Here is a 28,000-nt window from a genome sequence, read left to right on the forward strand (position 1 = left end):
TCACTAGCTGCATCATGATAGATATATGTTATTGGTGACTAGCCATGTCATGATAGATATATGTTAGTGGTCACTAGCTGCATCATGATAGATATGTGTTATTGGTCACTATCCGTGTCATGATAGATATATGTTATTGGTCACAAGGCGTGTCATGATAGATATATGTTATTGGTCACTATCCGTGTCATGATAGATATATGTTAGTGGCCACCTGCTGCATCATGATAGATATATGTTATTGGTCACTAGCTGCATCATGATAGATATATGTTATTGGTCACTAGCTGCATCATGATAGATATATGTTATTGGTCATAGGGCGTGTCATGATAGATATATGTTATTGGTCACTATCTGCATCATGATAGATATATGTTATTGGTCATTAGCTGCGTCATGATAGATATATGTTATTGGTCCCTAGCTGCATCATGATAGATATATGTTATTGGTCATTAGCTGCATCATGATAGATATATGTTATTGGTCACAAGGCGTGTCATGATAGATGTATGTTATTGGTCACTATCCGTGTCATGATAGATATATGTTATTGGTCACTATCCGTGTCATGATAGATATATGTTAGTGGCCACCTGCTGCATCATGATAGATATATGTTATTGGTCACTAGCTGCATCATGATAGATATATGTGAGTGGTCACTAGCTGCGTCATGATAGATATATGTTAGTGGTCACTAGCTGCGTCATGATAGATATGTGTTATTGGTCACTATCCGTGTCATGATAGATATATGTTTTTGGTCACTAGCCGTGTCATGATAGATATATGTTATTGGTCACTAGCCATGTCATGATAGATATATGTTAGTGGTCACTAGCTGCATCATGATAGATATGTGTTATTGGTCACTATCCGTGTCATGATAGATATATGTTATTGGTCACAAGGCGTGTCATGATAGATATATGTTATTGGTCACAAGGCGTGTCATGATAGATATATGTTATTGGTCACTATCCATGTCATGATAGATATATGTTAGTGGCCACCTGCTGCATCATGATAGATATATGTTATTGGTCACTAGCTGCATCATGATAGATATATGTGAGTGGTCACTAGCTGCGTCATGATAGATATATGTTATTGGTCACTAGCTGCGTCATGATAGATATGTGTTATTGGTCACAGGGCGTGTCATGATAGATATATGTTATTGGTCACTAGCTGCATCATGATAGATATATGTTATTGGTGACTAGCCATGTCATGATAGATATATGTTAGTGGTCACTAGCTGCATCATGATAGATATGTGTTATTGGTCACTATCCGTGTCATGATAGATATATGTTATTGGTCACAAGGCGTGTCATGATAGATATATGTTATTGGTCACTATCCGTGTCATGATAGATATATGTTAGTGGCCACCTGCTGCATCATGATAGATATATGTTATTGGTCACTAGCTGCATCATGATAGATATATGTTATTGGTCACTAGCTGCATCATGATAGATATATGTTATTGGTCATAGGGCGTGTCATGATAGATATATGTTATTGGTCACTATCTGCATCATGATAGATATATGTTATTGGTCATTAGCTGCGTCATGATAGATATATGTTATTGGTCCCTAGCTGCATCATGATAGATATATGTTATTGGTCATTAGCTGCATCATGATAGATATATGTTATTGGTCACAAGGCGTGTCATGATAGATGTATGTTATTGGTCACTATCCGTGTCATGATAGATATATGTTATTGGTCACTATCCGTGTCATGATAGATATATGTTAGTGGCCACCTGCTGCATCATGATAGATATATGTTATTGGTCACTAGCTGCATCATGATAGATATATGTGAGTGGTCACTAGCTGCGTCATGATAGATATATGTTAGTGGTCACTAGCTGCGTCATGATAGATATGTGTTATTGGTCACAGGGCGTGTCATGATGGATATATGTTATTGGTCACTAGCTGCATCATGATAGATATATGTTATTGGTCACTAGCTGCATCATGATAGATATATGTTAGTGGTCACTAGCTGCATCATGATAAATATGTGTTATTGGTCACTATCCGTGTCATGATAGATATATGTTATTGGTCACAAGGCTATCATGATAGATATATGTTATTGGTCACAAGGCGTGTCATGATAGATATATGTTATTGGTCACTATCCGTGTCATGATAGATATATGTTAGTGGCCACCTGCTGCATCATGATAGATATATGTTATTGGTCACTAGCTGCATCATGATAGATATATGTTATTGGTCACAGGGCGTGTCATGATAGATATATGTTATTGGTCACTAGCTGCATCATGATAGATATATGTTATTGGTCATTTGCTGCATCATGATAGATATATGTTATTGGTCCCTAGCTGCATCATGATAGATATATGTTATTGGTCATTAGCTGCATCATGATAGATATATGTTATTGGTCACACGGCGTGTCATGATAGATGTATGTTATTGGTCACTATCCGTGTCATGATAGATATATGTTAGTGGTCAGCTGCTGCATCATGATAGATATATGTTATTGGTCACTAGCTGCATCATGATAGATATATGTTATTGGTCATTAGCTGCATCATGATAGATATATGTTATTGGTCACGGGGCGTGTCATGATAGATATATGTTATTGGTCACTAGCTGCATCATGATAGCTATATGTTATTGGTCATTAGCCGCATCATGATAGATATATGTTATTGGTCACTAGCTGCATCATGATAGATATATGTTATTGGTCATTAGCTGCATCATGATAGATATATGTTATTGGTCACAAGGCGTGTCATGATAGATGTATGTTATTGGTCACTATCCGTGTCATGATAGATATATGTTATTGGTCCCTAGCTGCATCATGATAGATATATGTTATTGGTCACTAGCTGCATCATGATAGATATATGTTATTGGTCACAAACCTAGTTATGATAGATGTATATGTTATTGGTCACAAGCCGTGTCATGATAGATGTATGTCATTGGTCACAAGTCTTGTCATGATAGATATATGTTATTGGTCCCTAGCTGTGTCATGATAGATATATGTTAGTGGTCACTAGCTGCGTCATGATAGATATATGTGAGTGGTCACTAGCTGCGTCATGATAGATATGTGTTATTGGTCACTATCCGTGTCATGATAGATATATGTTTTTGGTCACTAGCCGTGTCATGATAGATATATATTTGTGGTGACTAGCTGAATCATGATAGATATATGTTATTGGTCACAAGCCTGGTTATGATAGATATATGTTAGTGGTCACTAGCTGCATCATGATAGATATATGTTATTGGTCACAAGCCTGGTTATGATAGATATATGTTAGTGGTCACTAGCTGCATCATGATAGATATATGTTGTTGGTCACTAGCCACGTCATGATAGATATATGTTAGTGGTCACTAGCTGCATCATGATAGATACATGTTTTTGGTCACTAGCCGCGTCATGATAGATATATGTTAGTGGTCACTAGTTGCATCATGACAGATATATGTTATTGGTCACTAGCCGTGTCATGATAGATATATGTTAGTGGTCACTAGCTGCATCATCATAGATACATGTTTTTGGTCACTAGCCGCGTCATGATAGATATATGTTAGAGGTCACTAGTTTCATCATGACAGATATATGTTATTGGTCACTAGCCGTGTCATGATAGATATATGTTATTGGTCACTAGCTGCTTCGTGATAGATATTTGTTATTGGTCACTAGCCGCTTTGTGAAAGATATATGTTATTGGTCACTAGCCGCTTCATGATAGATTTGTGTCATTGGTCACTTGCCGCTTTGTGATAGATATATGACGCTAAACTGTTTAGAATTTAAACAAATTGTAAACATGCTGTAACGTGTGTATTACCTTAACACATTGTTGACAATGTACTGTATTTTACATCTGTCAGTTGACACGAGAATGAATGATAGATCTATCGTGAATATGTCATAAGACAAAAAACCTCGAATTGGATACTAATTTCCCATTTGAATATATTCTGGAACTGGTTATGCATGCCGATCTGCTCAGTGCACTCAAAGACGCTCATAACATACCAATGAGCATATCCTGGGGCCACACCATCTTGTCTCGCACAAGAACCTGCCTGTTGCTGCCGTCCATGCCACAGCGTTCAACCTTGATGCCATCTTTGTCCCAGCCTGTCCAGTACATCCACCTGTAACATTCCTTCATTTAAGTCAATACATCCATCTGTAACATTACTTCATGTCAGTCAACACATCCTCCTGTAACATTACTTAATGTCAGGCAATGTATCAACCTGTAACATTACTTAATGTCAGGCAATGTATCCACTTGTAACATTACTTAATGTCAGTCAATACGACCACCTGTAACATTACTTAATGACAGTCAATACATCCTCCTGTAACATTACTTAATATCAGTCAATTCATCCTCCTGTAACATTACTTCATGTCAGTCAATGCATCCACCTGTAACATTACTTAATATCAGTCAATTCATCCTTCTGTAGCATTACTTAATGACAGTCAATTCATCCTCTGTAACATTACTTAATGTCAGTCAATTCATCCTCCTGTAACATTACTTAATATCAGTCAATTCATCCTCCTGTAACATTACTTAATGACAGTCAATACATCCTCCTGTAACATTACTTAATATCAGTCAATTCATCCTCCTGTAACATTTCTTCATGTCAGTCAACACATCCATCTGTAACATTACTTAATATCAGTCAACACATCCATCTGTAACATTACTTAATATCAGTCAATACATTCTCCAGTAACATTACTTAATATCAGTCAATTCATCCTCCTGTAACATTACTTAATGTCAGTCAATTCATCCTCCTGTAACATTACTTCATGTCAGTCAACACATCCTCCTGTAACATTACTTAATGTCAGGCAATGTATCAACCTGTAACATTACTTAATGTCAGGCAATGTATCCACTTGTAACATTACTTAATGTCAGTCAATACGACCACCTGTAACATTACTTAATGACAGTCAATACATCCTCCTGTAACATTACTTAATATCAGTCAATTCATCCTCCTGTAACATTACTTCATGTCAGTCAATGCATCCACCTGTAACATTACTTAATATCAGTCAATTCATCCTTCTGTAACATTACTTAATGACAGTCAATTCATCCTCTGTAACATTACTTCATGTCAGTCAATTCATCCTCCTGTAACATTACTTAATATCAGTCAATTCATCCTCCTGTAACATTACTTAATGACAGTCAATACATCCTCCTGTAACATTACTTAATATCAGTCAATTCATCCTCCTGTAACATTTCTTCATGTCAGTCAACACATCCATCTGTAACATTACTTAATATCAGTCAACACATCCATCTGTAACATTACTTAATATCAGTCAATACATTCTCCAGTAACATTACTTAATATCAGTCAATTCATCCTCCTGTAACATTACTTAATGTCAGTCAATTCATCCTCCTGTAACATTACTTAATATCAGTCAATTCATCCTCCTGTAACATTTCTTAATGACAGTCAATACATCCTCTTGTAACATTACTTAATATCAGTCAATTCATCCTCCTGTAACATTACTTCATGTCAGTCAATACACCCACCTGTAACATTACTTAATATCAGTCAATTCATTCTCCTGTAACATTACTAAATGACAGTCAATACATCCTCCTGTAACATTACTTAATATCAGTCAATTCATCCTCCTGTAACATTACTTAATATCAGTCAGTTCATTCTCCTGTAACATTACTAAATGACAGTCAATACATCCTCCTGTAACATTACTTAATATCAGTCAATTCATCCTCCTGTAACATTTCTTCATGTCAGTCAACACATCCATCTGTAACATTACTTAATATCAGTCAATACATCCTCCTGTAACATTACTTAATGTAAGTGAATACACCCACCTATAACATTACTTAATGTCAGTCAATGCATCCATCTGTAACATTATATAAAGTAAGTCAATACATCCTCCTGTAAAATTACTTAATATCAGTCAGTTCATCCTCCTGTAACATTACTTAATATCAGTCAGTTCATCCTCCTGTAACATTACTTAATGACAGTCAATGCATCCTCCTGTAACATTACTTAATGTAAGTGAATACACCTACCTATAACATTACTTAATGTCAGTCAATGCATCCATCTGTAACATTACATAAAGTAAGTCAATACATCCTCCTGTAAAATTACTTAATGTCCGTCAATGCATCCATCTGTAACATTACATAAAGTCAGTCAATACATCCTCCTGTAACATTACTTCATGTCAGTCAACACATCCACCTGTAACATTACTTTATATCAGTCAATACATTCTCCTGTAACATTACTTAATGTCAGTGAATACATCCTCATGTAACATTAGGGGGCACGGGTGGCCCAGTCGTTTTAGGCGACTTGATTCACTGTGCAGACTTGCGTCTCTTGGGCACGCTAGAAACCTATGATTGTGGGTTCGAATCCCGGTTCGCCCCGATTATGTTTCTAGGTTTGTCAGCACCATACCCTTGCTCGTGGGTTTCACCGAAGTGGTAAACGTCTGAGACATGCATCACTTCGGGCTTTCCTCCCACATTAAGCTTACACGCCGCGATATAACTGGAATACTGTTAAAATCGGCGTTAAACCAAAACTCACTCACTCACTCACTCATGTAACATTACTCAATGTAAATCGATTCATCCTCCTGTAACATTTCTTAATGTCAGTCAACACATCCTCTTGTAACATTACTTAATGTCAGTCAATTCATCCTCCTGTAACATTACTTAATGTCAGTCAATACATCCACCTGTAACATTACTTAATATCAGTCAATTCATTCTCCTGTAACATTACTTAATGACTGTCAATACATCCTCCTGTAACATTACTTAATATTAGTCAATTCATCCTCCTGTAACATTACTTAATATCAGTCAGTTCATCCTCCTGTAACATTACTTAATGACAGTCAATACATCCTCCTGTAACATTACTTAATATCAGTCAATTCATCCTCCTGTAACATTTCTTCATGTCAGTCAACACATCCATCTGTAACATTACTTAATGTCAGTCAATATATCCATCTGTAACATTACTTAATGTAAGTGAATACACCCACCTATAACATTACTTAATGTCAGTCAATGCATCCATCTGTAACATTACTTAATGTAAGTCAGTACATCCTTCTGTAACACTTTTTTAATGCAACTCAATACATCCTCTGTAACATTACTAAATGTCAGTCAATACAGCATCCTGTTACACTACTGAATGTAAATCAGTACTTCCACCTGTAACATTACATAATGTAAGTCAATACATCTGGCTCTAACATTATATAATGTCAGTCAATACATCATCCTGTAACATTACTTAATGTCAGTCAATACATCCTCCTGTAACATTACTTAATGTCAGTCAATTCATCCTCCTGTAACATTATATAATGTCAGTCAATACATCCACCTGTAACATTACTTAATGTCAGTCAATTCATCCTCCTGTAACATTATATAAAGTAAGTCAATACATCCTCCTATAACATTACTTAATGTCAGTCAATACATCCACCTGTAACATTATATAATATCAGTCAATACATCCACCTGTAACATTATATAATGTCAGTCAATACATCCACCTGTAACATTATATAATGTCAGTCATACATCCACCTGTAACATTATATAATGTCAGTCAATACATCCACCTGTAACATTATATAATGTCAGTCAATACATCCTCCTGTAACATTACTTAATGTCAGTCAATACATCCTCCTGTAACATTACTTAATGTCAGTCAATTCATCCTCCTGTAACATTATATAATGTCAGTCAATACATCCACCTGTAACATTACTTAATGTCAGTCAATTCATCCTCCTGTAACATTATATAAAGTAAGTCAATACATCCTCCTGTAACATTACTTAATATCAGTCAATTCATCCTCCTGTAACATTTCTTCATGTCAGTCAACACATCCTCCTGTAACATTACTTAATGTAAGTGAATACACCCACCTATAACATTACTTAATGTCAGTCAATGCATCCATCTGTAACATTACTTAATATCAGTCAATACATCCTCCTGTAATATTACTTAATGTAAGTGAATACACCCACCTATAACATTACTTAATATCAGTCAATTCATCCTCCTGTAACATTTCTTCATGTCAGTCAACACATCCATCTGTAACATTACTTAATGTCAGTCAATATATCCATCTGTAACATTACTTAATGTAAGTGAATACACCCACCTATAACATTACTTAATGTCAGTCAATGCATCCATCTGTAACATTACTTAATGTAAGTCAGTACATCCTTCTGTAACACTTTTTTAATGCAACTCAATACATCCTCTGTAACATTACTAAATGTCAGTCAATACAGCATCCTGTTACACTACTGAATGTAAATCAGTACTTCCACCTGTAACATTACATAATGTAAGTCAATACATCTGGCTCTAACATTATATAATGTCAGTCAATACATCATCCTGTAACATTACTTAATGTCAGTCAATACATCCTCCTGTAACATTACTTAATGTCAGTCAATTCATCCTCCTGTAACATTATATAATGTCAGTCAATACATCCACCTGTAACATTACTTAATGTCAGTCAATTCATCCTCCTGTAACATTATATAAAGTAAGTCAATACATCCTCCTATAACATTACTTAATGTCAGTCAATACATCCACCTGTAACATTATATAATATCAGTCAATACATCCACCTGTAACATTATATAATGTCAGTCAATACATCCACCTGTAACATTATATAATGTCAGTCATACATCCACCTGTAACATTATATAATGTCAGTCAATACATCCACCTGTAACATTATATAATGTCAGTCAATACATCATCCTGTAACATTACTTAATGTCAGTCAATACATCCTCCTGTAACATTACTTAATGTCAGTCAATTCATCCTCCTGTAACATTATATAATGTCAGTCAATACATCCACCTGTAACATTACTTAATGTCAGTCAATTCATCCTCCTGTAACATTATATAAAGTAAGTCAATACATCCTCCTGTAACATTACTTAATATCAGTCAATTCATCCTCCTGTAACATTTCTTCATGTCAGTCAACACATCCTCCTGTAACATTACTTAATGTAAGTGAATACACCCACCTATAACATTACTTAATGTCAGTCAATGCATCCATCTGTAACATTACTTAATATCAGTCAATACATCCTCCTGTAATATTACTTAATGTAAGTGAATACACCCACCTATAACATTACTTAATGTCAGTCAATGCATCCTCCTGTAAAATTACTTAATATCAGTCAGTTCATCCTCCTGTAACATTACTTAATATCAGTCAGTTCATCCTCCTGTGACATTACTTAATGACAGTCAATACATCCTCCTGTAACATTACTTAATATCAGTCAGTTCATCCTCCTGTAACATTACTTAATATCAGTCAATTCATCCTCCTGTAACATTTCTTCATGTCAGTCAACACATCCATCTGTAACATTACTTAATATCAGTCAATACATCCTCCTGTAACATTACTTAATGTAAGTGAATACACCCACCTATAACATTACTTAATGTCAGTCAATGCATCCATCTGTAACATTACATAAAGTAAGTCAATACATCCTCCTGTAAAATTACTTAATGTCCGTCAATGCATCCATCTGTAACATTACATAAAGTCAGTCAATACATCCTCCTGTAACATTACTTCATGTCAGTCAACACATCCACCTGTAACATTACTTTATATCAGTCAATACATTCTCCTGTAACATTACTTAATGTCAGTGAATACATCCTCATGTAACATTAGGGGGCACGGGTGGTCCAGTCGTTTTAGGCGACGCGATTCACTGTGCAGACTTGCGTCTCTTGGGTACGCTAGAAACCTATGATTGTGGGTTCGAATCCCGGTTCGCCCCGATTATGTTTCTAGGTTTGTCAGCACCATACCCTTGCTCGTGGGTTTCACCGAAGTGGTAAACGTCTGAGACATGCATCACTTCGGGCTTTCCTCCCACATTAAGCTTACACGCCGCGATATAACTGGAATACTGTTAAAATCGGCGTTAAACCAAAACTCACTCACTCACTCATGTAACATTACTCAATGTAAATCGATTCATCCTCCTGTAACATTACTTAATGTAAGTCAGTACATCCTTCTGTAACACTTTTTTAATGCAACTCAATACATCCTCTGTAACATTACTTAATGTCAGTCAATACAGCATCCTGTTACACTACTGAATGTAAATCAGTACTTCCACCTGTAACATTACATAATGTAAGTCAAAACATCTAGCACTAACATTACACAATGTCAGTCAATACATCCACCTGTAACATTATATAATGTCAGTCAATACATCCACCTGTAACATTATATAATGTCAGTCAATACATCCACCTGTAACATTATATAATGTCAGTCAATACATCCACCTGTAACATTATATACTGTCAGTCAATACATCCACCTGTAACATTATATAATGTTAGTCAATACATCCTCCTGTAACATTACTTAATGTCAGGCAATACATCCTCCTGTAACATTGCTTAATGTCAGTCAATACATCCACCTGTAACATTATATAATTTCAGTCAATACATCCACCTGTAACATTATATAATGTCAGTCAATACATCCACCTGTAACATTATATAATGTCAGTCAATACATCATCCTGTAACATTATATAATGTCAGTCAATACATCCTCCTGTAACATTACTTAATGTCAGTCAATACATCCTCCTGTAACATTATATAATATCAGTCAATACATCTTCCTGTAACACTACTTAATGTCAGTCAATTCATCCTCCTGTAATATAACTTAATGTCAGTCAATACATCCATCTTTAACATTACTCAGTCAATCTGATCTGTGACATCACCTAATTAAATGTAGTCCATCCATCAGACCCTGTGTCTGACCCACATGAAGCAAGTCGTGATTTCTGCATTGACATATCAGTCGTGCCAGCCCCAGCACAACATATATCATCACTCAGGTTGCCCGGCCTGACCCTGGGAGCCCCAGCACAACATACATCATCACTCAGGTTGCCCGGCCTGACCCTGGGAGCCCCAGCACAACATGTATCATCACTCAGGTTGCCCGGCCTGACCCTGTGAGCCCCAGCACAACATACATCATCACTCAGGTTGCCCGGCCTGACCCTGTGAGCCTCAGCACAACATACATCATCACTCAGGTTGCTCGGCCTGACCCTGGGAGCCCCAGCACAACATGTATCATCACTCAGGTTGCCCGGCCTGACCCTGTGAGCCTCAGCACAACATACATCATCACTCAGGTTGCCCGGCCTGACCCTGGGAGCCCCAGCACAACATGTATCATCACTCAGGTTGCCCGGCCTGACCCTGGGAGCCCCAGCACAACATGTATCATCACTCAGGTTGCCCGGCCTGACCCTGGGAGCCCCAGCACAACATACATCATCACTCAGGTTGCCCGGCCTGACCCTGGGAGCCCCAGCACAACATGTATCATCACTCAGGTTGCCCGGCCTGACCCTGGGAGCCCCAGCACAACATGTATCATCACTCAGGTTGACCGGCCTGACCCTGGGAGCCCCAGCACAACATGTATCATCACTCAGGTTGCCCGGCCTGACCCTGGGAGCCCCAGCACAACATACATCATCACTCAGGTTGCCCGGCCTGACCCTGGGAGCCCCAGCACAACATATATCATCACTCAGGTTGCCCGGCCTGACCCTGGGAGCCCCAGCACAACATACATCATCACTCAGGTTGCTCGGCCTGACCCTGGGAGCCCCAGCACAACATGTATCATCACTCAGGTTGCCCGGCCTGACCCTGAGAGCCCCAGCACAACATATATCATCACTCAGGTTGCTCGGCCTGACCCTGAGAGCTCCAGCACAACATATATCATCACTCAGGTTGCCCGGCCTGACCCTGGGAGCCCCAGCACAATATATAGCATCACTCAGGTTGCCCGGCCTGACCCTGGGAGCCCCAGCAGTACAGAAATGTCCTACCCTTGTCTGGGGTCCACAGCGATGCCTCCGATCTGTGTGTAGCTGATGTTGAACGTTTTTTGTGACATCGTGTCGAGGGATAGAACACGGATTGTACCGTCCTTGTCGTGAGCCCAGAATAGGTTCTGGTGCACCCAGTCCAGTGTGAGGTGGGCAATGTGTAGTTGAGACAAGATCACCCGAGGGTTCTCCACCTCATGGTCTTGATTGATGTATCCACTGCAATTGAAAGATGTGTTCAGGTTTCACACATTCCACAAATATAATTTGTTGGCAAGGAACGTGTTGCTCTTAATCATGACATTTTGGAGAGCAAGGTGTTGATTGTAAATAGTTGAGACCATGAAGACACTATAAGGGAGATATTTGTTCTACCCAGCATTGAGTTAAAACAATGGATAAAACAAAAACAAAAACACACAAACAACAAACATTGACAGTGCTCCTCAATCTGTGGAGGTGAGTCCTCCAGACTCAGGTAACTCACGTGCAAATGATCCTCCCCTGCTCATCACACCAGCACAGGTAACTCACGTGTAAATATTTCTTCACTGCTCATCATACCAGCACAGGTAACTCACGTGTAAATATTCCTTCACTGCTTATCACACAAGTACAGGTAACTCACGTGTAAATATTCCTTCACTGCTTATCACACCAGTACAGGTAACTCACGTGTAAATGTTCCTTCCCTGCTCATCACACCTGTACAGCTAACTCACGTGTAAATATTCCTTCACTACTTATCACACCAGTACAGCTAACTCACGTGTAAATATTCCTTCACTGCTTATCACACCAGTACAGGTAACTCACGTGTAAATATTCCTTCACTGCTTATCACACCAGTACAGGTAACTCACGTGGAAATATTCCTTCACTGCTTATCACACCAGTACAGGTAACTCACGTGTAAATGTTACTTCCCTGCTCATCACACCAGTACAGCTAACTCACGTGTAAATATTCCATCCCTACTCATCACACCAGTACAGCTAACTCACATGTAAATATGCCTTCACTGCTTATCACACCAGTACAGGTAACTCATGTGTAAATGTTCCTTCACTGCTCATCACACAAGTACAGCTAACTCACGTGTTAATATTCCATCCCTACTCATCACACCAGTACAGCTAACTCACATGTAAATATTCCTTCACTAATTATCACACCAGTACAGGTAACTCACGTGTAAATATTCCTTCACTGCTTATCACACCAGTACAGGTAACTCACGTGTAAATGTTCTTTTTCCCGCTTTTCACAGCAACACAGGTGACTCCATTGTAAATGCTACTTCTCTGCTCATCACGCCACCACAGGTAACACATGTGTAAATATTCCTTCACTGCTCATCACACCTGTACAGCTAACTCACGTGTAAATATTCCATCCCTACTCATCACACAAGTACAGGTAACTCACGTGTAAATGTTCCTTCCAGTCCTATCGCACCAGTACATCTAACTCACGTGTAAATATTCCTTTACTGCTTATCACACCAGTACAGCTAACTCACGTGTAAATGTTCCTTCCCTGCTCATCACACCAGTACAGGTTAATCACGTGTAAATATTCCATCCCTACTGATCACACCGGTACAGCTTACTCACGTGTAAATATTCCTTCACTGCTTTTCACACCAGTACAGGTAACTCACGTGTAAATGTATCCAAGGTATATTTACGATGGTAAAATACGGTAATTGTTGTTGATTACCCGGATGGCAATTCGAGTACTTCTTCGACCTAACCACGGTAATCCCCTCGTTTCTGGTGCTGACGCTCGGGGACGAGCGAGAGGTACAATGTCAGTACCCGAGGGCCTTGGATTTATTACCGTAGTTACTCCAACAACTACAAAGAGTGATCTTCGTTCAACAGCTTTTATTCACTCTAGTGTTGTTGGTCAACCCACTCTATGGTCACTTGATAATTACAGGACTTCGGCCGCAAGGCTTCAATCCCTAGTCCAAATACTGGAGGTTTGTATGTTTCTTTTCGAATATTAGAACGCGACCACAGTGTTCAAGTGGGATCCTCCAGCCGTCCTGAACCCCCGTTTCCTTCTCTTTTTACTCCTGACTTACGTCATGGCCTTACTCATTTTTTCCATTGTCATTGGCCATCCACCTATCTCCCCTGACATTAGGTCGTCCTAGCCCACTGTTGTCTAATCTCTAGGTTCTTTTTAGGACTTGTGGTAATGTGACCGTCTTGACTTCCAGAGTCTGTACTGTCACCCCCCAAACCATATATGAATCCGAGGGCAATTTCCCTTACGTTTCTTTTCCCAATCTATTTCGTCTTTGGCAACCTGTATGTTCCCTTGTTATGTTACCTTTATTGTTTTGCTCTATCACCCCGACCCTCGACCTAGTACTGTCACCCCTGGTTAACAGTGACCCAGTATGTCTCCTGTGTTCAATTCCTATATCGCCTGCCCTTCCTATATCTTCCCATGTGTTATACCTATTTCTTACTCTGTTAGCCCCTCATCTTGTTTATTTATATAATTACTATGAGTGTCTTAATGACTTGTTAATTACTATTCTTTTATCTATTATTTTATGCCTATAATACGATCCCCGGTCTGACGAAGAGTGTGTCCTCACACTCTTAAGGTAGAGTGCCGTGGGAATCTGGGTTGGTTCAGTTTGGGTTGTTGTTGTTTGTTGTTTGTTTTTTTTGTTTTTTTACGTACTGTTTAAATAAATGGGTGTGACCATAGTGCTGGTTGACCTTGAACAATTACAGAAAATACACACACAATTGCAAAAAAAACCCACACACACGTGAATACAATTTCGATAGATATATACGTCTAATATACAAAGATTGGCATAGTTCTAATAACAATGATACACCCATTTTCATATATTTGTACTAGTTTGCACTGATTTAGGTGCAATAGGAGTAATAATCCTTGAATATATTCATGGGTACAACCTTAATACCAATAAATCACACAGAGTACACAGATGGACACAAGGAATATGTTACTTAAGATCGACATTTATACAATATAGAGTTAAGAGACATAAACTATTGATGGTGGTGACGCTTTGATTATGTGTGACCTCTCTGTGAGACGATTCTTATTGCCGCACAACTATGTTATGTTTCGTTGGGGTCATTGTGTAGATTCAACCAGTCTGTTAACCGCGTAACTGACACCCCCTTGTTCCAACAATATTCGTCCCAAAAGTCTGAACTTTGAGGGGGGTAGAACAATCTAATTTGTAGCGCCCTCGTTTCTACGAGCCTACGATTGAGCGGACCTATAAGGCGTCTGGTCTCGTCCATCAATGTTTTTGGAAATTCTATTGGAGGGGACGACTGGCTTAAATATATTCGTACCGGTTTCCCCGGTGGTATTCGTACTGTTGACGATCTGAAATAATTCATGAAGGTCCTTACGTCGAATCTATCGAGGGGATGTTTGGGCGGTGTGAAGGCCGGATTTTTGTACAATATAGGTGGAATGTCACTCGGCACCTCCATGAAATCACAGCCAAAAGGTACCCTACAGACTGAACACTGATCTAAATTGAATCTGAGGTCTAAAGGTGGAGAAACACGACCTTCCAGAAACCCTGGCTGCACGTCGAATGCTTCCGAATAGTGGCTGGTAGGGAAGTCGAGTTCTATATACTGGCGGGCATTTGGTGTTCCTGCGTTAAGTGTCACTATGCGGTAGGTTAAGCCAGACTGTTTTAGCAGGGCGGCTGCACATTCCACGTGTTGTATCCGGCGACACCATTTGCAAAAAGTTACCATTGGAAAATTTGTTCCCAGATCATTCATCGGAAATGTGTCTTTATAACAAAGGCCGCATCGCGTCAAGACATGCCGTAACGCCAATTGCGATTGACTACAAGTGAGATGGTCCCTTCCCCTTGTTAAACTTCCTAGTACTTCTGGCGTTATTGGTTTGGACAGAGTACGTCCGATGACTGATCTAGGAATATCCGCTAACTGCCAGAATATTTCTGTATAACTCTGTAGGTCGGCACCCATGTCCGTCTGTAATTGTTGTAATTGGAAAAGGATAGTCATGTCCAATTCTTCGATTGCCGTCTGAACACCTAATACTGTCAACATTCGTAAGTCATAGTATAAACCGTACATTAAAAGTACGGCCGCTCCTATACCTAACAAGTCGGGGACATCGGTCAGTGGTCCTGGGTTTGCTGCTAGATAAAGGGCCCTTCCTATACGGTCGGCCAAATCAGGGGGGCTGGGCGTAAACAGTATTGGAGGGTTCAATGTGAACTGACGACGTTTGTAAGTTTTGAACCTTCCGTCTGCTAAGTGGGTTTTTCCCCAATGTTCTCCCATATTAAAAATGTAGCCAGAAAGACATTTAAAGAATAGGGAGAGCCGACACAATTTTCGCCATAATTTTTCCGGAATGACAACAGGGGCGGTCGTTTTGCCGAATTCGTTATCAAAAGAAGTCACAACATGTTCAACCGTCTGCGTATCCATCACGTTACAGGGTTTCAAACCAATATGTATGTTAATAATCGCACACTAACAATATATTTGTATATAATTGCACTTAAAGTAACGATCGGTAGTCGCCGAATGTAGTTCCAGGCCTCTGCCGAGCTGAACACGAGTAACGGTCAATCCTTTATATATGGGTATGGTGATTTGAATGATTGTGCGGATTGCAAGGACTCGAAGTTCCAGGGGTAATACCCCTGTCGAACTTGATACGTACCGGCGTAGATGAGACTCCCGTCGAACTTGATACGTACCGACGTAGATGGTAGTACCAACCAACGCTTTATCTGCACATATAGATATTGCCAATTATTGTACGGATCGTATGAATGTGAAGTTCCAGGGATAACACCCCTGCCAAACTGATACGTACAGACGTAGATGAGTGTACCAACCAACATTGTTTTGTTGTTGTTTTTGTTTTGTTTTGTTGTTTTTGTATTTACATATATGTACCCAAGTAACCCACTGTGTCCGGTGTTGATTCACCTTGATATCCCACGTGTGTGCGAAGGACAACTTTAGGGTGTTAAAGTGGATGTAGAATATGCAGGAGCCCAATGTAGGGTTTGTTTTGTTGTTGTTGTTTTGTTTGTTTTTATAACAAGGACAGATTGGTTTTGTTCGGAGTCTTGCGTGTTTTAATTTTTTTTTTTTTAATTTTTTTTTATAGTTTATTTGTGGTTGAGTACTTGTATTATTTATCTAGCAAATCTTATCCTGTAAGGTTGCTTTGGAGGTGTTCATTGTATAAATGTTAACCATTTAGCGCTGGATATAGTCCGCCCCCCGACCTGTCCTTGTATTGACTTGCTGTTGGGGTTTGACTGGCATGGGAATTTGGGGGTCCGGCCGAAACAGGATAAGTCGTTCTAAATTGTACTAGGTACATAAACAATAAATATCTGCCCTGGAGGACCTTATACAGCCGTCCAGCCACATGTCGAGGGACAGTTAGTACTACAGGGAGGGCAATTTGGGTATCTGTAAGCGTGTTACACAGGGACACATTACTCATGGGCCATTTGATGTATATCTTGGAAGTGAGCCAGTGATGTGTAATCTGAATGTTTTCCGGGATATATTGTGACTGAGAAAGGGCCAGTACCATCGGCGGGGCGTCAACCTTGAGGAGGTTGAGTCTAAGATTGTCATGTGGAGTCGAAAAACTTAGGTAGAGCGTCGTGGTGGGGTTGGTTTGGACCCGGTAGAAATAAATTGCCAGTGTTATGAACAATATTATAACCAACAGTAATACCATCATTTCCAGATTCCAAAGGGGTTTGAATATGGCCGCTGCCGACAACCCAGGCGTGTCGGTTGTTGTGGTGGCGGTAGCAGGTTGCGTCCATACCAAAGGATTCTGAGGTATGGATATTCCCGCCGCCGTGGCCAACGCCGCTCTTAAAATTAGTTGTGCCTGTATTGCCGCTATGCGACGGTTCGTAAGAACTACCGAGACGAATAGCACAGCAATACAAGCCCACATTACGTAAGTGGAATAGGCTACTACCCCGAACCAATCGGTGTTCCCTTCAGTACTCGTCAGTGCATCCAGGTACAATGGATCGGCCGGGTTAGTGTAAATAATTTCATTGGCCTTGGCTTTGGCGACGGCATGTTTTAAGTTAATACTGATTTTTGCGTCGGTTTTCAGAAGATTAGTGAATGAAGTGTTTGACAACCGGAATGGTGCCGTTTTGTAAGCGACAGGTTCCTTTGCGACTAAGGACGGTAGTCTCTTCAGGATGTCTTCTGTCGAAAAGTAATGACGGAGCAGGGCCACATTTAACGTGTAATTTACAAAGGATGTGTCTTCAGGTTGTCTGCAACCAGTAAGGCGTGGGGGAAGCATCTTCCCTACTGCTTGAATAGAACAGTAACAATAGATAGGCGCTAGGCAATAATTACATCCCTGTTGGATTTTTGTTACATTTGCACATGTATAAATTACTTTGGGTATTTTGAGGAGGAGTAATTGTCCTGAACCTAATTCGTATAGTTGTGACTCCGCTCCGTCGGGTACCAAGTGGAAGTTGCATATTTCATGTACCAAGTCGATATCATTCTGAATGAGAGCAAGCGTACACGTGGGATTTACGAAGCTCCTTTCCGCTGGTAGACTACTACATTGTGTGGTGGTTGTGTCTATGCATGATTCGTACTCCTCCCTCGTAAATTCTACAAATCGTTTATCTCGCTGTGACACCGCAATGAACCTTGCCAGGTTTTTGACTATGGTAGTATCGTTCGAGTCTTCATGTAATGGAACTGGGATAGCTGTGGTCTGATAAAGGGTAGTGGCTTCCTTAAATGGGGTGATGGGGACTAATAGGGACAGGAAAAGAATATCCCCTTTCCGGGTGACTTTCACATGTGCCTGGGTGTAATATTGACGCGGGTCCTTATGCACGAGGTCAAAGTCGGGATAATGTAAGGCCAACTGAAGTCGAATTCTATTTATTACCACTCTGAGCGTAGATAATGGAATCAATTCTTGTGGTAGTTGGCCTTGTAGGAGTTTTGATGTACTGGTCAGGAGGTCCCGTGCGTGTGCGTTCAGTTCATTGGTAAGGTGCAACTGTTGTGTGGTTAATGTGAGTAAGGTGGCAAATAATTGTTTGTACCAGTCATTCTCCCGGAGGCTCTGTTGTGATGCTAGGACTATTTGGTTGTGATTAAGCGTTACAATTCTCACCAGGTTATTCAGGCGGGAGTTCGTTTGAGTCATATATGATGCCATGGTGTGTCCTGTGAGATTGAAGGCTATGTCTCGTAAGTGAACCTCTTTTGCTAAAAATCTGACCTGATCCACAATGATCTTTAAATCCCTTTCTGTGGCGACCCCCGCAAGGCCCTTAGTTATGGTACCCAAAAATGGTAATAAGCTGCGCTGTTGGCGCGATTGGCTTTGAGGTTCTGTACTTTCTGGTATGAAGTGTTTGATGGTGTCAAGGGTATCCTGTATGTGTTGGGTTGCGGCGTGGTGTATGTCCCGAGTGTAATTCAAAAGTGGTTCCGTTACGTCCTTTGTCTGTAAGCATCTGGCAGCGGTACCCTTAAATGCAGCGACACATCGCGGGAATTTGAATGTGAGATCTGCAGGAAGTGTTTTCGGCAGTGTCAGTGCAAATGTGTGTACCCAAGTTTGGTCGTATGTTTTAAGTCTCCCCAAATTTTTAAACAGAACCCCAAAATGTAATCTCTGGAGATCATTCTCCAGACTAATTGTCCCTTGTGTACTCCAAATCAGGCTTAGGGCGGTGGTCGTCAACAGCCAGAGCAACATCTCGCCTGGGAACAGATAAAGATGTCCTTAGTGATAGTATCTGGGGTCCTATTGATGCAATAACTTCATTATATACCAAAAAAAAAAATTCCCAATACTAGTTGTCAAGCTATTATGTGTGAGGTGAAGTTCCTATCAGTGCATTGTCCGTGTATCCTGGGCGTGATTGTGTCGGTGCAGTGGCTGAAATGCTTTGTTAAATCCCATGGAAGCAGGCACCCCCTATTACTTGATGCCAGTTTCTCACATGTCACCCACCCCCATTGCACACTGGTGGTAGGCAACATGTTCTTGATCCTGGCACCCTTGATATCTATCCCATGATACGCTACATAACTGAATCATGTTTGTCCCTTTACATGACTAATTATCACCCTATTGGCATCACTTCCTTGACAATAACCCATCCCGTCGGCATTATATCCTTGACAAGAACCCATCTCGTCGGTATCACATCCTCGACAAGTAGCCATCTCGTCGGCATTATATCCTTGACAAGAAACCATCTCGTCGGCATTATATCCTTGACAAGAACCCATCTCGTCGGTATCACATCCTCGACAAGTAGCCATCTCGTCGGCATTATATCCTCGACAAGAAATCATCTCGTCGGCATTATATCCTCGACAAGAAACCATCTCGTCGGCATTATATCCTCGACAAGAACCCATCTCGTCGGCATTATATCCTCGACAAGAAACCATCTCGTCGGCATTATATCCTTGACAAGAAACCATCTCGTCGGCATTATATCCTCGACAAGAAACCATCTCGTCGGCATTATATCCTCGACAAGAACCCATCTCGTCGGCATTATATCCTCGACAAGAAACCATCTCGTCGGCATTATATCCTCGACAAGAAACCATCTCGTCGGCATTATGTCCTCGACAAGAACCCATCTCGTCGGCATTATATCCTCGACAAGAAACCATCTCGTCAGCATTATATCCTCGACAAGAAACCATCTTGTGGGTATTACTTCTTGATAGTTTGTTGTTTTTTTTTCCCCAGCCTATTCTAGGTTCAAAGTGTACCCGCCACCATGCTATGCCCGTGTTTCACGTCCCTTCAATGTGTTTGCATTGTCTTGATGTGTTTGTGTCATGGCGTCTCAGGTGTCTCCTAACTCTGGTATTTTAAGCTGTCCCTGTAGTGCATGAGTTTTTGTGGGGTACTGAGTTGGGGGTTGTTGGTTGTGTTGTTTTCTGACGTGTTTTCATATTCCATGTGCGGCCAGCGTGGAAGTTCTCTGTCAACAAGTCCGGGAGTATTGTGTGAGGAACCCAACGGCTCCAAGTCTCCCCTGCATACTTAACTTTGTAGTGCCGGACCTTTCCCATTCGTTTGGATTGGAGTATTTTCTCCACGACCGGTTCATCCTTGGAAAGGTCGTGGCATGGTGGTGCTCCCGTTGCTTGGGTAGTTTCTTGGATTTTTCGTTGAAGGATGGACAACGGAACATCGTCGTCCGAATCCCATTCCTCCTCATCAGAGTCGGTGTTGGTGGAATCAGGGTCCTGTGTGCCAATGTGTTCTGGCAATACCACATCCGTCGGCCGGTTTTCCGGTCCAAGGTATGGTTTCAATCGGTTTGCATGGTCTGTGTGTTCCACAACGACGTAGAAGGTAGTTTGGTGATTTGTACGCGAACACAATGTAGAATGGCCCTGTGTATGTTCTTTGGAGCTTCCTCGACACGTGGGGTAACAGGTTGCCCTTCTTTAGCCACACCTTTTGTCCTACGGTAAAGCTGGGGTCCTGAGCCTTCAAATCATATCATGCCTTGTAGGCGTCCTGTGCGGCCTTGACGTTGGCCTGTGCAATATTCCGTGCCATTTCCAAATTGTCCAGTAATTGCCTGAGGTCAGTCCTAATTGCATAAGGAAGGTCCGCGGGTATAGGTTGTAGAATGTTGTCGATAGGGAGTCGTGGTTCCCTGCCATAAACCATGAAGTATGGTGAATAACCTGTGGAATTTATGGCTGGACTGAGACGATATCCTGCCATAATACTTGGGAGTAAGTGTGGCCATGCCTCTCTAGCATCGTCACAGTACACTCTGATGGCCTGTGAAATCACGCTATTCATTCGTTCCACCGCCGCATTTGTGGCGGGATGAAAAGGTGACGTCCGGAGTCGTTTGACTTCCAGGATTTTGCACAGTTCCGTGAGAATCCGTGAAATAAACTCCCCCCCATTATCTGTCAGTAACGCTCTTGGGGTAGAGTGTCTAGTGATGATGCCATCGTAGAAAGCGGTGGCTACTTCCTTGGCTTTCTTGGATTTGAGAGGGAAGGCTTCAGGCCATCTTGATGCTGAATCGACACAAACTAGGACATACTGATAACCTTCACTGGTGGTAGTAAATTTCCCAAGTAAGTCAATGGACCAACGGTCAAATACATCCACTATCTGTAGTGGTTTTAGTGGTGCCGGATGATAATGGAAGTCCCGTTTAGCTGTTTGGCATTGTACGCATGTGGCGACCCACATTTTGACGAAGGTGTACATTCCCTTCCAATAGTACTTCAGGCGGATGGCTGCATAACAGCGGTCTACCCCTGGGTGTGCGGCCAGAAGGTGGTCATGGTACGCCCGGACAATGTCTTGTTTGAGGGGCATGGGAATGCAAATTTGGCGATAAGTTCGCATTGGAAGCTCTGTGCGGTCCCTTGGTGTGTAGAAATGTATCAGTAGGCCATCATCGAGCTCGTAGTCCGCAGCTTCTAGTATAACTCTCCTGGCTGCTTGTTCGCCATCTGGCAGTGTCCCGTCGGCTAGGTAGTTCATGATATCCTGGAAGAGTGGATCAGCTTTTTGCAGGTCCTTCAGATGATCGGGTGATATTCCTTCCAAAAATTTTAATTTTTCTATGTTTGTGGCAGGAGTCAGATCCTTTGCTGTTTCCAGCTTGTCAAACGTTGTGTTGGGAGAGTCTGTAGGGTTAGTGATAGAGTCGATACCCAGTAGTTCCTCTCGTTCATCATCTTCCCGGCTGGGGTAGGGGCGTCGGCTCAAGGCATCAGCATTCCCATTTTTGGGACCTGGGACATAGGTAATATGTAAATCATACTGTGAAAGTAGTATGCTCCAACGACCCAGGCGTCCCGTTGCATCTTTGATCGTGTTCAAGTATTGCAGAGCTGCATGATCTGTGATCACAGTACAGTGGCTGTCAGCCAGGAAGGGGTGGTAATGTTTGAGGCCCAGAACAATAGCAAGACACTCTTTTTCTGTGATTGAATATTTCTTCTGTGTCGGGGTTAGGCTTTTCCCTGCAAATGAGATGGGGTGTTCCTTGCCGTCAGTACCTTTTTGTGATAACACAAACCCCACACACTGTTCTGAAGCGTCACACACCAGGATGAAGGGTCTAGAGAAGTCTGGGTATGCCAGGATAGGCGCGGAGGTCAATGCTGTCTTAAGTGTTGTAAAAGCGTTTTCTGCTGATGTGGTCCAAGTGTAAGGGATGTCCTTTCGTAGGAGATAGTGGAGTGGTTCCACAATGCTGGCATAACCTTTGATAAACTTTCGGTAGTATCCTGCCAACCCCAAGAAGGATCTAAGTGCTTTGGTGCCAGTAGGTTGAGGATAGTTGATGACGCTGTCTACCTTGGCGGGGTCCATTGCGACGCCATCTTTAGATATGACATGACCCAGATAATGGATGGTGGAGAGGGAAAAATGACACTTAGAAGGTTTAAGTTTCAAGTTTGCCATCCTGAGTTTGCCAAAGACCGCTTCTAAGTGGTCCAGATGTTCTTCGAATGTTCTGGAGTAGATCAAGAGATCATCCAAGTAGCTTAAGACAGATTTCCATGACATGGAGGAGAATAAGGACGAAATAATGAAGGAAAAGCAGCTTGGGGCATTTACCAATCCGAACGGCATGACCTTGAACAGATATGCCCCTTCCCCTTGTACGATAAAGGCGGTTTTCTGTTTACTGTCCTCGGCCATCGGAACTTGGTGATATCCAGCCATTAGATCCAGGCTCGTGTAGTAACTTGCTTGGCTTGTTCCGAGTGACATGAGGGATTGGTCGATATTAACCAAAGGCCAATGTTCAATTGAGGTGATTTTGTTAAGTCGGCGAAAATCTACACAGAATCTCGTCGTCGAGTCCTTTTTTTTAACCAGTAGTACAGGGGCGGCCCAGGGTGAGAAGGAAGGCTCGATGATATTATGATCCAACGTTTGTTGTAAATGTTTGCCAAGTTCTTCACGTTGGTTTGGGTTGACTGGATAAGGTCTTTGTCATAATGGATGGTGAGAACCCGTGTCAATGTGGCATTCGAAGAGGTGGGTGCGTCCCAATTCTGTGATGTCTTTGGCAAAGACGTCCCGATGTTGGCCCAAGAACAACAGCAAGATGTTTCGTTCCTTAGCAGTAAGGTTGGCCTGAGTTAAGTCTAGACTCAGTTCTGTAGCTTGGTTGCGGTATTCATTCTGCGTACATTCATCAAGCCGAAGAAGTTTGTTTAATATTGAGGGCGGCAAGGTTGACTTCTCGTAGTACTGGTCATCTATGTTGGTTGGAGTCCTAAGGTCACTGGGAATGGCCTTCCTATTGTCAGGTGACAACTCCGTCAGCGACTGATCATCAATGTTGACAGTTGACTTCCCGAGTGATGACCGATCATCCATGTTGACAGTTGACATCTTGACTGATGATTGACAATTTATGTTGACGGTTGGTTGAAGTGCATTTCGAATGACATCCATGTTGACGGTTGACACCTCTGTTGATGAATGAGCATCCATGTTATCAGTTGATACCTCTGATGGTGAATGGCCATCTATGTTAACAGTTGACACCTCGGATGGTGACCGTCCATCTATGTTGACAGTTGACACCTTTGATGATGAATGGCCATCTACGTTGACAATTGACCCCATTGATGAAGAATGGTCATCTGTGTTGACAGTTGACACCTTTGATGATGAATGGTCATCTATGTTGACAGTTGACACCTTTGATGATGAATGGCCATCTATGTTGACAGTTGACACCTTTGATGATGAATGGCCATCTATGTTGACAATTGACCCCATTGATGAAGAATGGTCATCTGTGTTGACAGTTGACACCTTTGATGATGAATGGTCATCTATGTTGACAGTTGACCTATCTGTATTCCGTATCTCTGAATCCTCCATCAATAAGTGGACCCCCAAATCAAAATCTTCCTCCAACGTTTCAAAATTTGCTACCACCGTTCCTGTGGGGATATTTACTGTGGTGTTTTGAGGATTTAACACTTGGAAGGGTGCGCTTGTCTTGTCTAAAGACACTAGACAGTGGCTGCCAACTATCGAATAAATTTGTGCAAGTGTGGTAGAAGGTTGCAATATGCCGGTGAGCCCATTGGTTCCGGATGTGATTTGTACTGAAAAACAAGCTTCTGTGTAGGGGGGAATGGTAAGCAAGCTTCCCGTACGAGCTGGTAAAGTGTGGTATGGTGTTAAGAAGGGTGTAGCTGTGAGACCCTTGTGTAGGACTAACTGTCGTTTGGTAAAATCTATCGAAGCTACGTGATCAGTTAGGAAATCTAATCCCAATATGACATCTTGTTGTAACCCCTCAACGACATAAAAAGTCTGAGACAGTTTTAGATGTGCTACTGTGACTGGTAGTGTCACCACTCCTGTTATTGTAAGTGGCGTGCCATCTGCCCCAACTAGTTTAACCCGTGGAGCTTGTGGGGGGTGTAGTGTTTCATTGATGCCCAAACTCTGGTAATGAGGTAAGTTGAGACATGAAGATGAAGCACCAGTGTCTACTAGTGCTCGGAAATCATGAGATTTAATGCTGATGGCTATCATACTGTTTGCCAGGTGTATACTGTTGATTGTCTGCAGGGACGGTACGATAACGGGAGGGGGGGAGGTGGTGTGAGGTCCCCCGTGGTTGGCTGAATGTCGTTGATGCTTGACGTCGATTCCTGTCTCAGAATGTATTCCATTACCAGTCACCGTGTGATGTTGTTCTGATTTGCTTCCAACAGCCCAATCTAAGTGAGTAGGGGATGCCATCTGTTTGGCTTCCCATGTCTAACGTAGGGGTGTCAGGTAGGTTATTCACATGTTGTTTCGTAGAGGACTGTGTTCTGGAAGAGTTTATTTGTTGGAGAAGGGAAGTGGGTAGGAGACTACCTGGGCCCTTATCGTGATGTTCCAACACTTGTTGTTCTACGGGAGTGTCCACTGGTGTGGAGGGGGAATCGAGGAGGAAACTAACTCTCCTCTCAGTGGATGGTTTCGATTTCGTGCACTCCAATGGGGGGGTTTGTCATTTGTGGGGGGTGGGTGGGTTGGAGGCTGCCTGTCTGACTATTGTCGGGGGCGGCTTGTACTGTCAACTGAGGGGAGGCAGCGGGTGTCGACCCCTGTATACTGATGGCTGAATGAGGAGCTGGCTCACTTTGCACATCTCTGCTTTGTGGAATGTCAGAATGTGGATAGCATTGTGTGTGGTAGTGAGTGGGACTATTTTCAATTACTTGGCGTCAAATTGGGGGTAGTTGTGTTGTACACTGTCGAGCAATGTGTCCCTGTTTATTGCAACGAAAGCAATGTATTAATCTGACCCTACATTCTCTGGGGTGGGTATGCGCCATACCGCATCCCCGACACGTATATGAACGAGTGTTCTGTATCGGATTCCGTTGGGGGGCATAACCTTCTGTCTTATACTGATAGTTCTTCTGAGGCAAGTACCGATCCTTACGATTGTTGGGTGATCCCACCTGGGTGTAAGTATAATTCTGTGCTTGGTAATTTCTTTGTCGAGTAGGTGTTGCCAGGTGTTCTGAGTAATTTGGTGTATCTTGTGGTATTTGGTGTTGTAAATACTGACTTAAATCTACCACATTTACAGGTTGTGTCGTACTTTGACGTGAGTTGGTGGTAAGCTCATCTACCTGTTCACTCAACAAATGAATGGCATGCATGACCTGTGAATCGTTTTCAGGGCAATCAGTCGCGTCAGCGATTTCCGCGCTTCGTACCACCTCCGCTAGGGTAGAGTGTGGCCTAGTGAGTACAAATCTTTTGACATTTTGGCAAGCATTCCTAAGAACGAGATCCCTGATAAAATCGTCATTGTTCCTGCCAATAATCGCTGCCTGGTGCCTGACTGCTTGTAGAAAGTCGGCAAATGGTTCGGCCTGTTTTTGTTTTCTATCAATAAGTTCATTTGCTCTATTTAGCATTACTATTGAATTTGGGGCGTAACGCTGGAGGAATGCCTTCTTAAGGCTTTGCAATGAGCAATTGTCTTTAGCTACTGTCCCTTCAAACCAGTGTGCGGCCTGTGCTGATAGATATAAGGGAAACAGTTCCTGCTTTTCCTCCTCCGTGTAACCATGTACTCTACAGTAACGTTCATACTTTTTTAACCATCCCTCAGCTTTTAGGGGATCCTGGCCATCATATGGATTCATTGGCACCGCGGACAGTGAAACAGCCCTTGTGATGGTGTGCGTGGGGTCCCCCCTCACTGGAGAACTGGAATTTGCGCTATACGGGGGAGCCAGTGTATTTGTCTGGTAAGCTGGGGGGGCAGTACAACTGGGAACGTTAACCGTACTCGTGATGGGGGTGGTAAATATATCCGGCTGTGTCAGCTGGGGGCCCGTTACAGGAGTGTTGAAGGGTGACCATTGAAATGGCAGAGGGGGGTGGTCCAGTATCAAGCTACTAGGCGCTGGAATAGGTGAGACCATTGACATTACAGTTGTAGTGCTAGTCATGGTTGTGGCGCTAGCTATGTCATCAGGGCATACTTCATTACTAGCAGGTGGTGATGAAAACAGTGCCGACCAGGCTGGGTTGGAAGTAGGGACTGGTGTCAGGCATTGTTGGTTTACCGGCTTCACCGATATTGGTTTATCAGTAACGTGAGGAGTAAGTGGCATGATTAATTCAGGGATCTCGCTCTTTTACAATGTATACACGTATGGATATATACAATCTCATGCATCAAAGATCTGCTTACCCGAATGACTTGGTCCCAAGAACTTGGCACCACGCACAAAAGTCAAACGTCAAAAATGTCA

General features: G+C 41.8%; 2 protein-coding genes across 6 annotated transcripts in view; both read right to left on the minus strand.

Moving 5' to 3' along the window:
• LOC124123598 (low-density lipoprotein receptor-related protein 4-like) overlaps positions 1-28,000 on the minus strand; it is a 199,874-nt gene that overhangs the window by 58,580 nt on the left and 113,294 nt on the right. For all 5 annotated transcript variants that reach the window (XM_048400674.1, XM_048400677.1, XM_048400675.1 and 2 more), the window contains exons 11-12: positions 12,135-12,353; positions 4,093-4,214 (exon numbers count right to left, since the gene is read on the minus strand). In XM_048400674.1, coding sequence (XP_048256631.1) covers positions 4,093-4,214; positions 12,135-12,353 — 341 coding nt within the window. The remainder of the gene's footprint in view (positions 1-4,092; positions 4,215-12,134; positions 12,354-28,000) is intronic.
• On the minus strand, positions 13,869-27,997 carry LOC125382164. The gene is made up of 2 exons (XM_048400679.1): positions 27,940-27,997; positions 13,869-16,935 (listed from the first exon to the last, which is right to left on the minus strand). Exon 2 carries the CDS (start codon positions 16,625-16,627, stop codon positions 15,254-15,256), a length of 1,374 nt encoding a protein of 457 aa, XP_048256636.1. The 5' UTR covers positions 16,628-16,935; positions 27,940-27,997; the 3' UTR covers positions 13,869-15,253.

Source organism: Haliotis rufescens, unplaced genomic scaffold (assembly GCF_023055435.1).
Source record: "Haliotis rufescens isolate VD_foot unplaced genomic scaffold, xgHalRufe1.0.p SCAF_2, whole genome shotgun sequence".
NCBI classification, from domain to species: domain Eukaryota; kingdom Metazoa; phylum Mollusca; class Gastropoda; order Lepetellida; family Haliotidae; genus Haliotis; species Haliotis rufescens.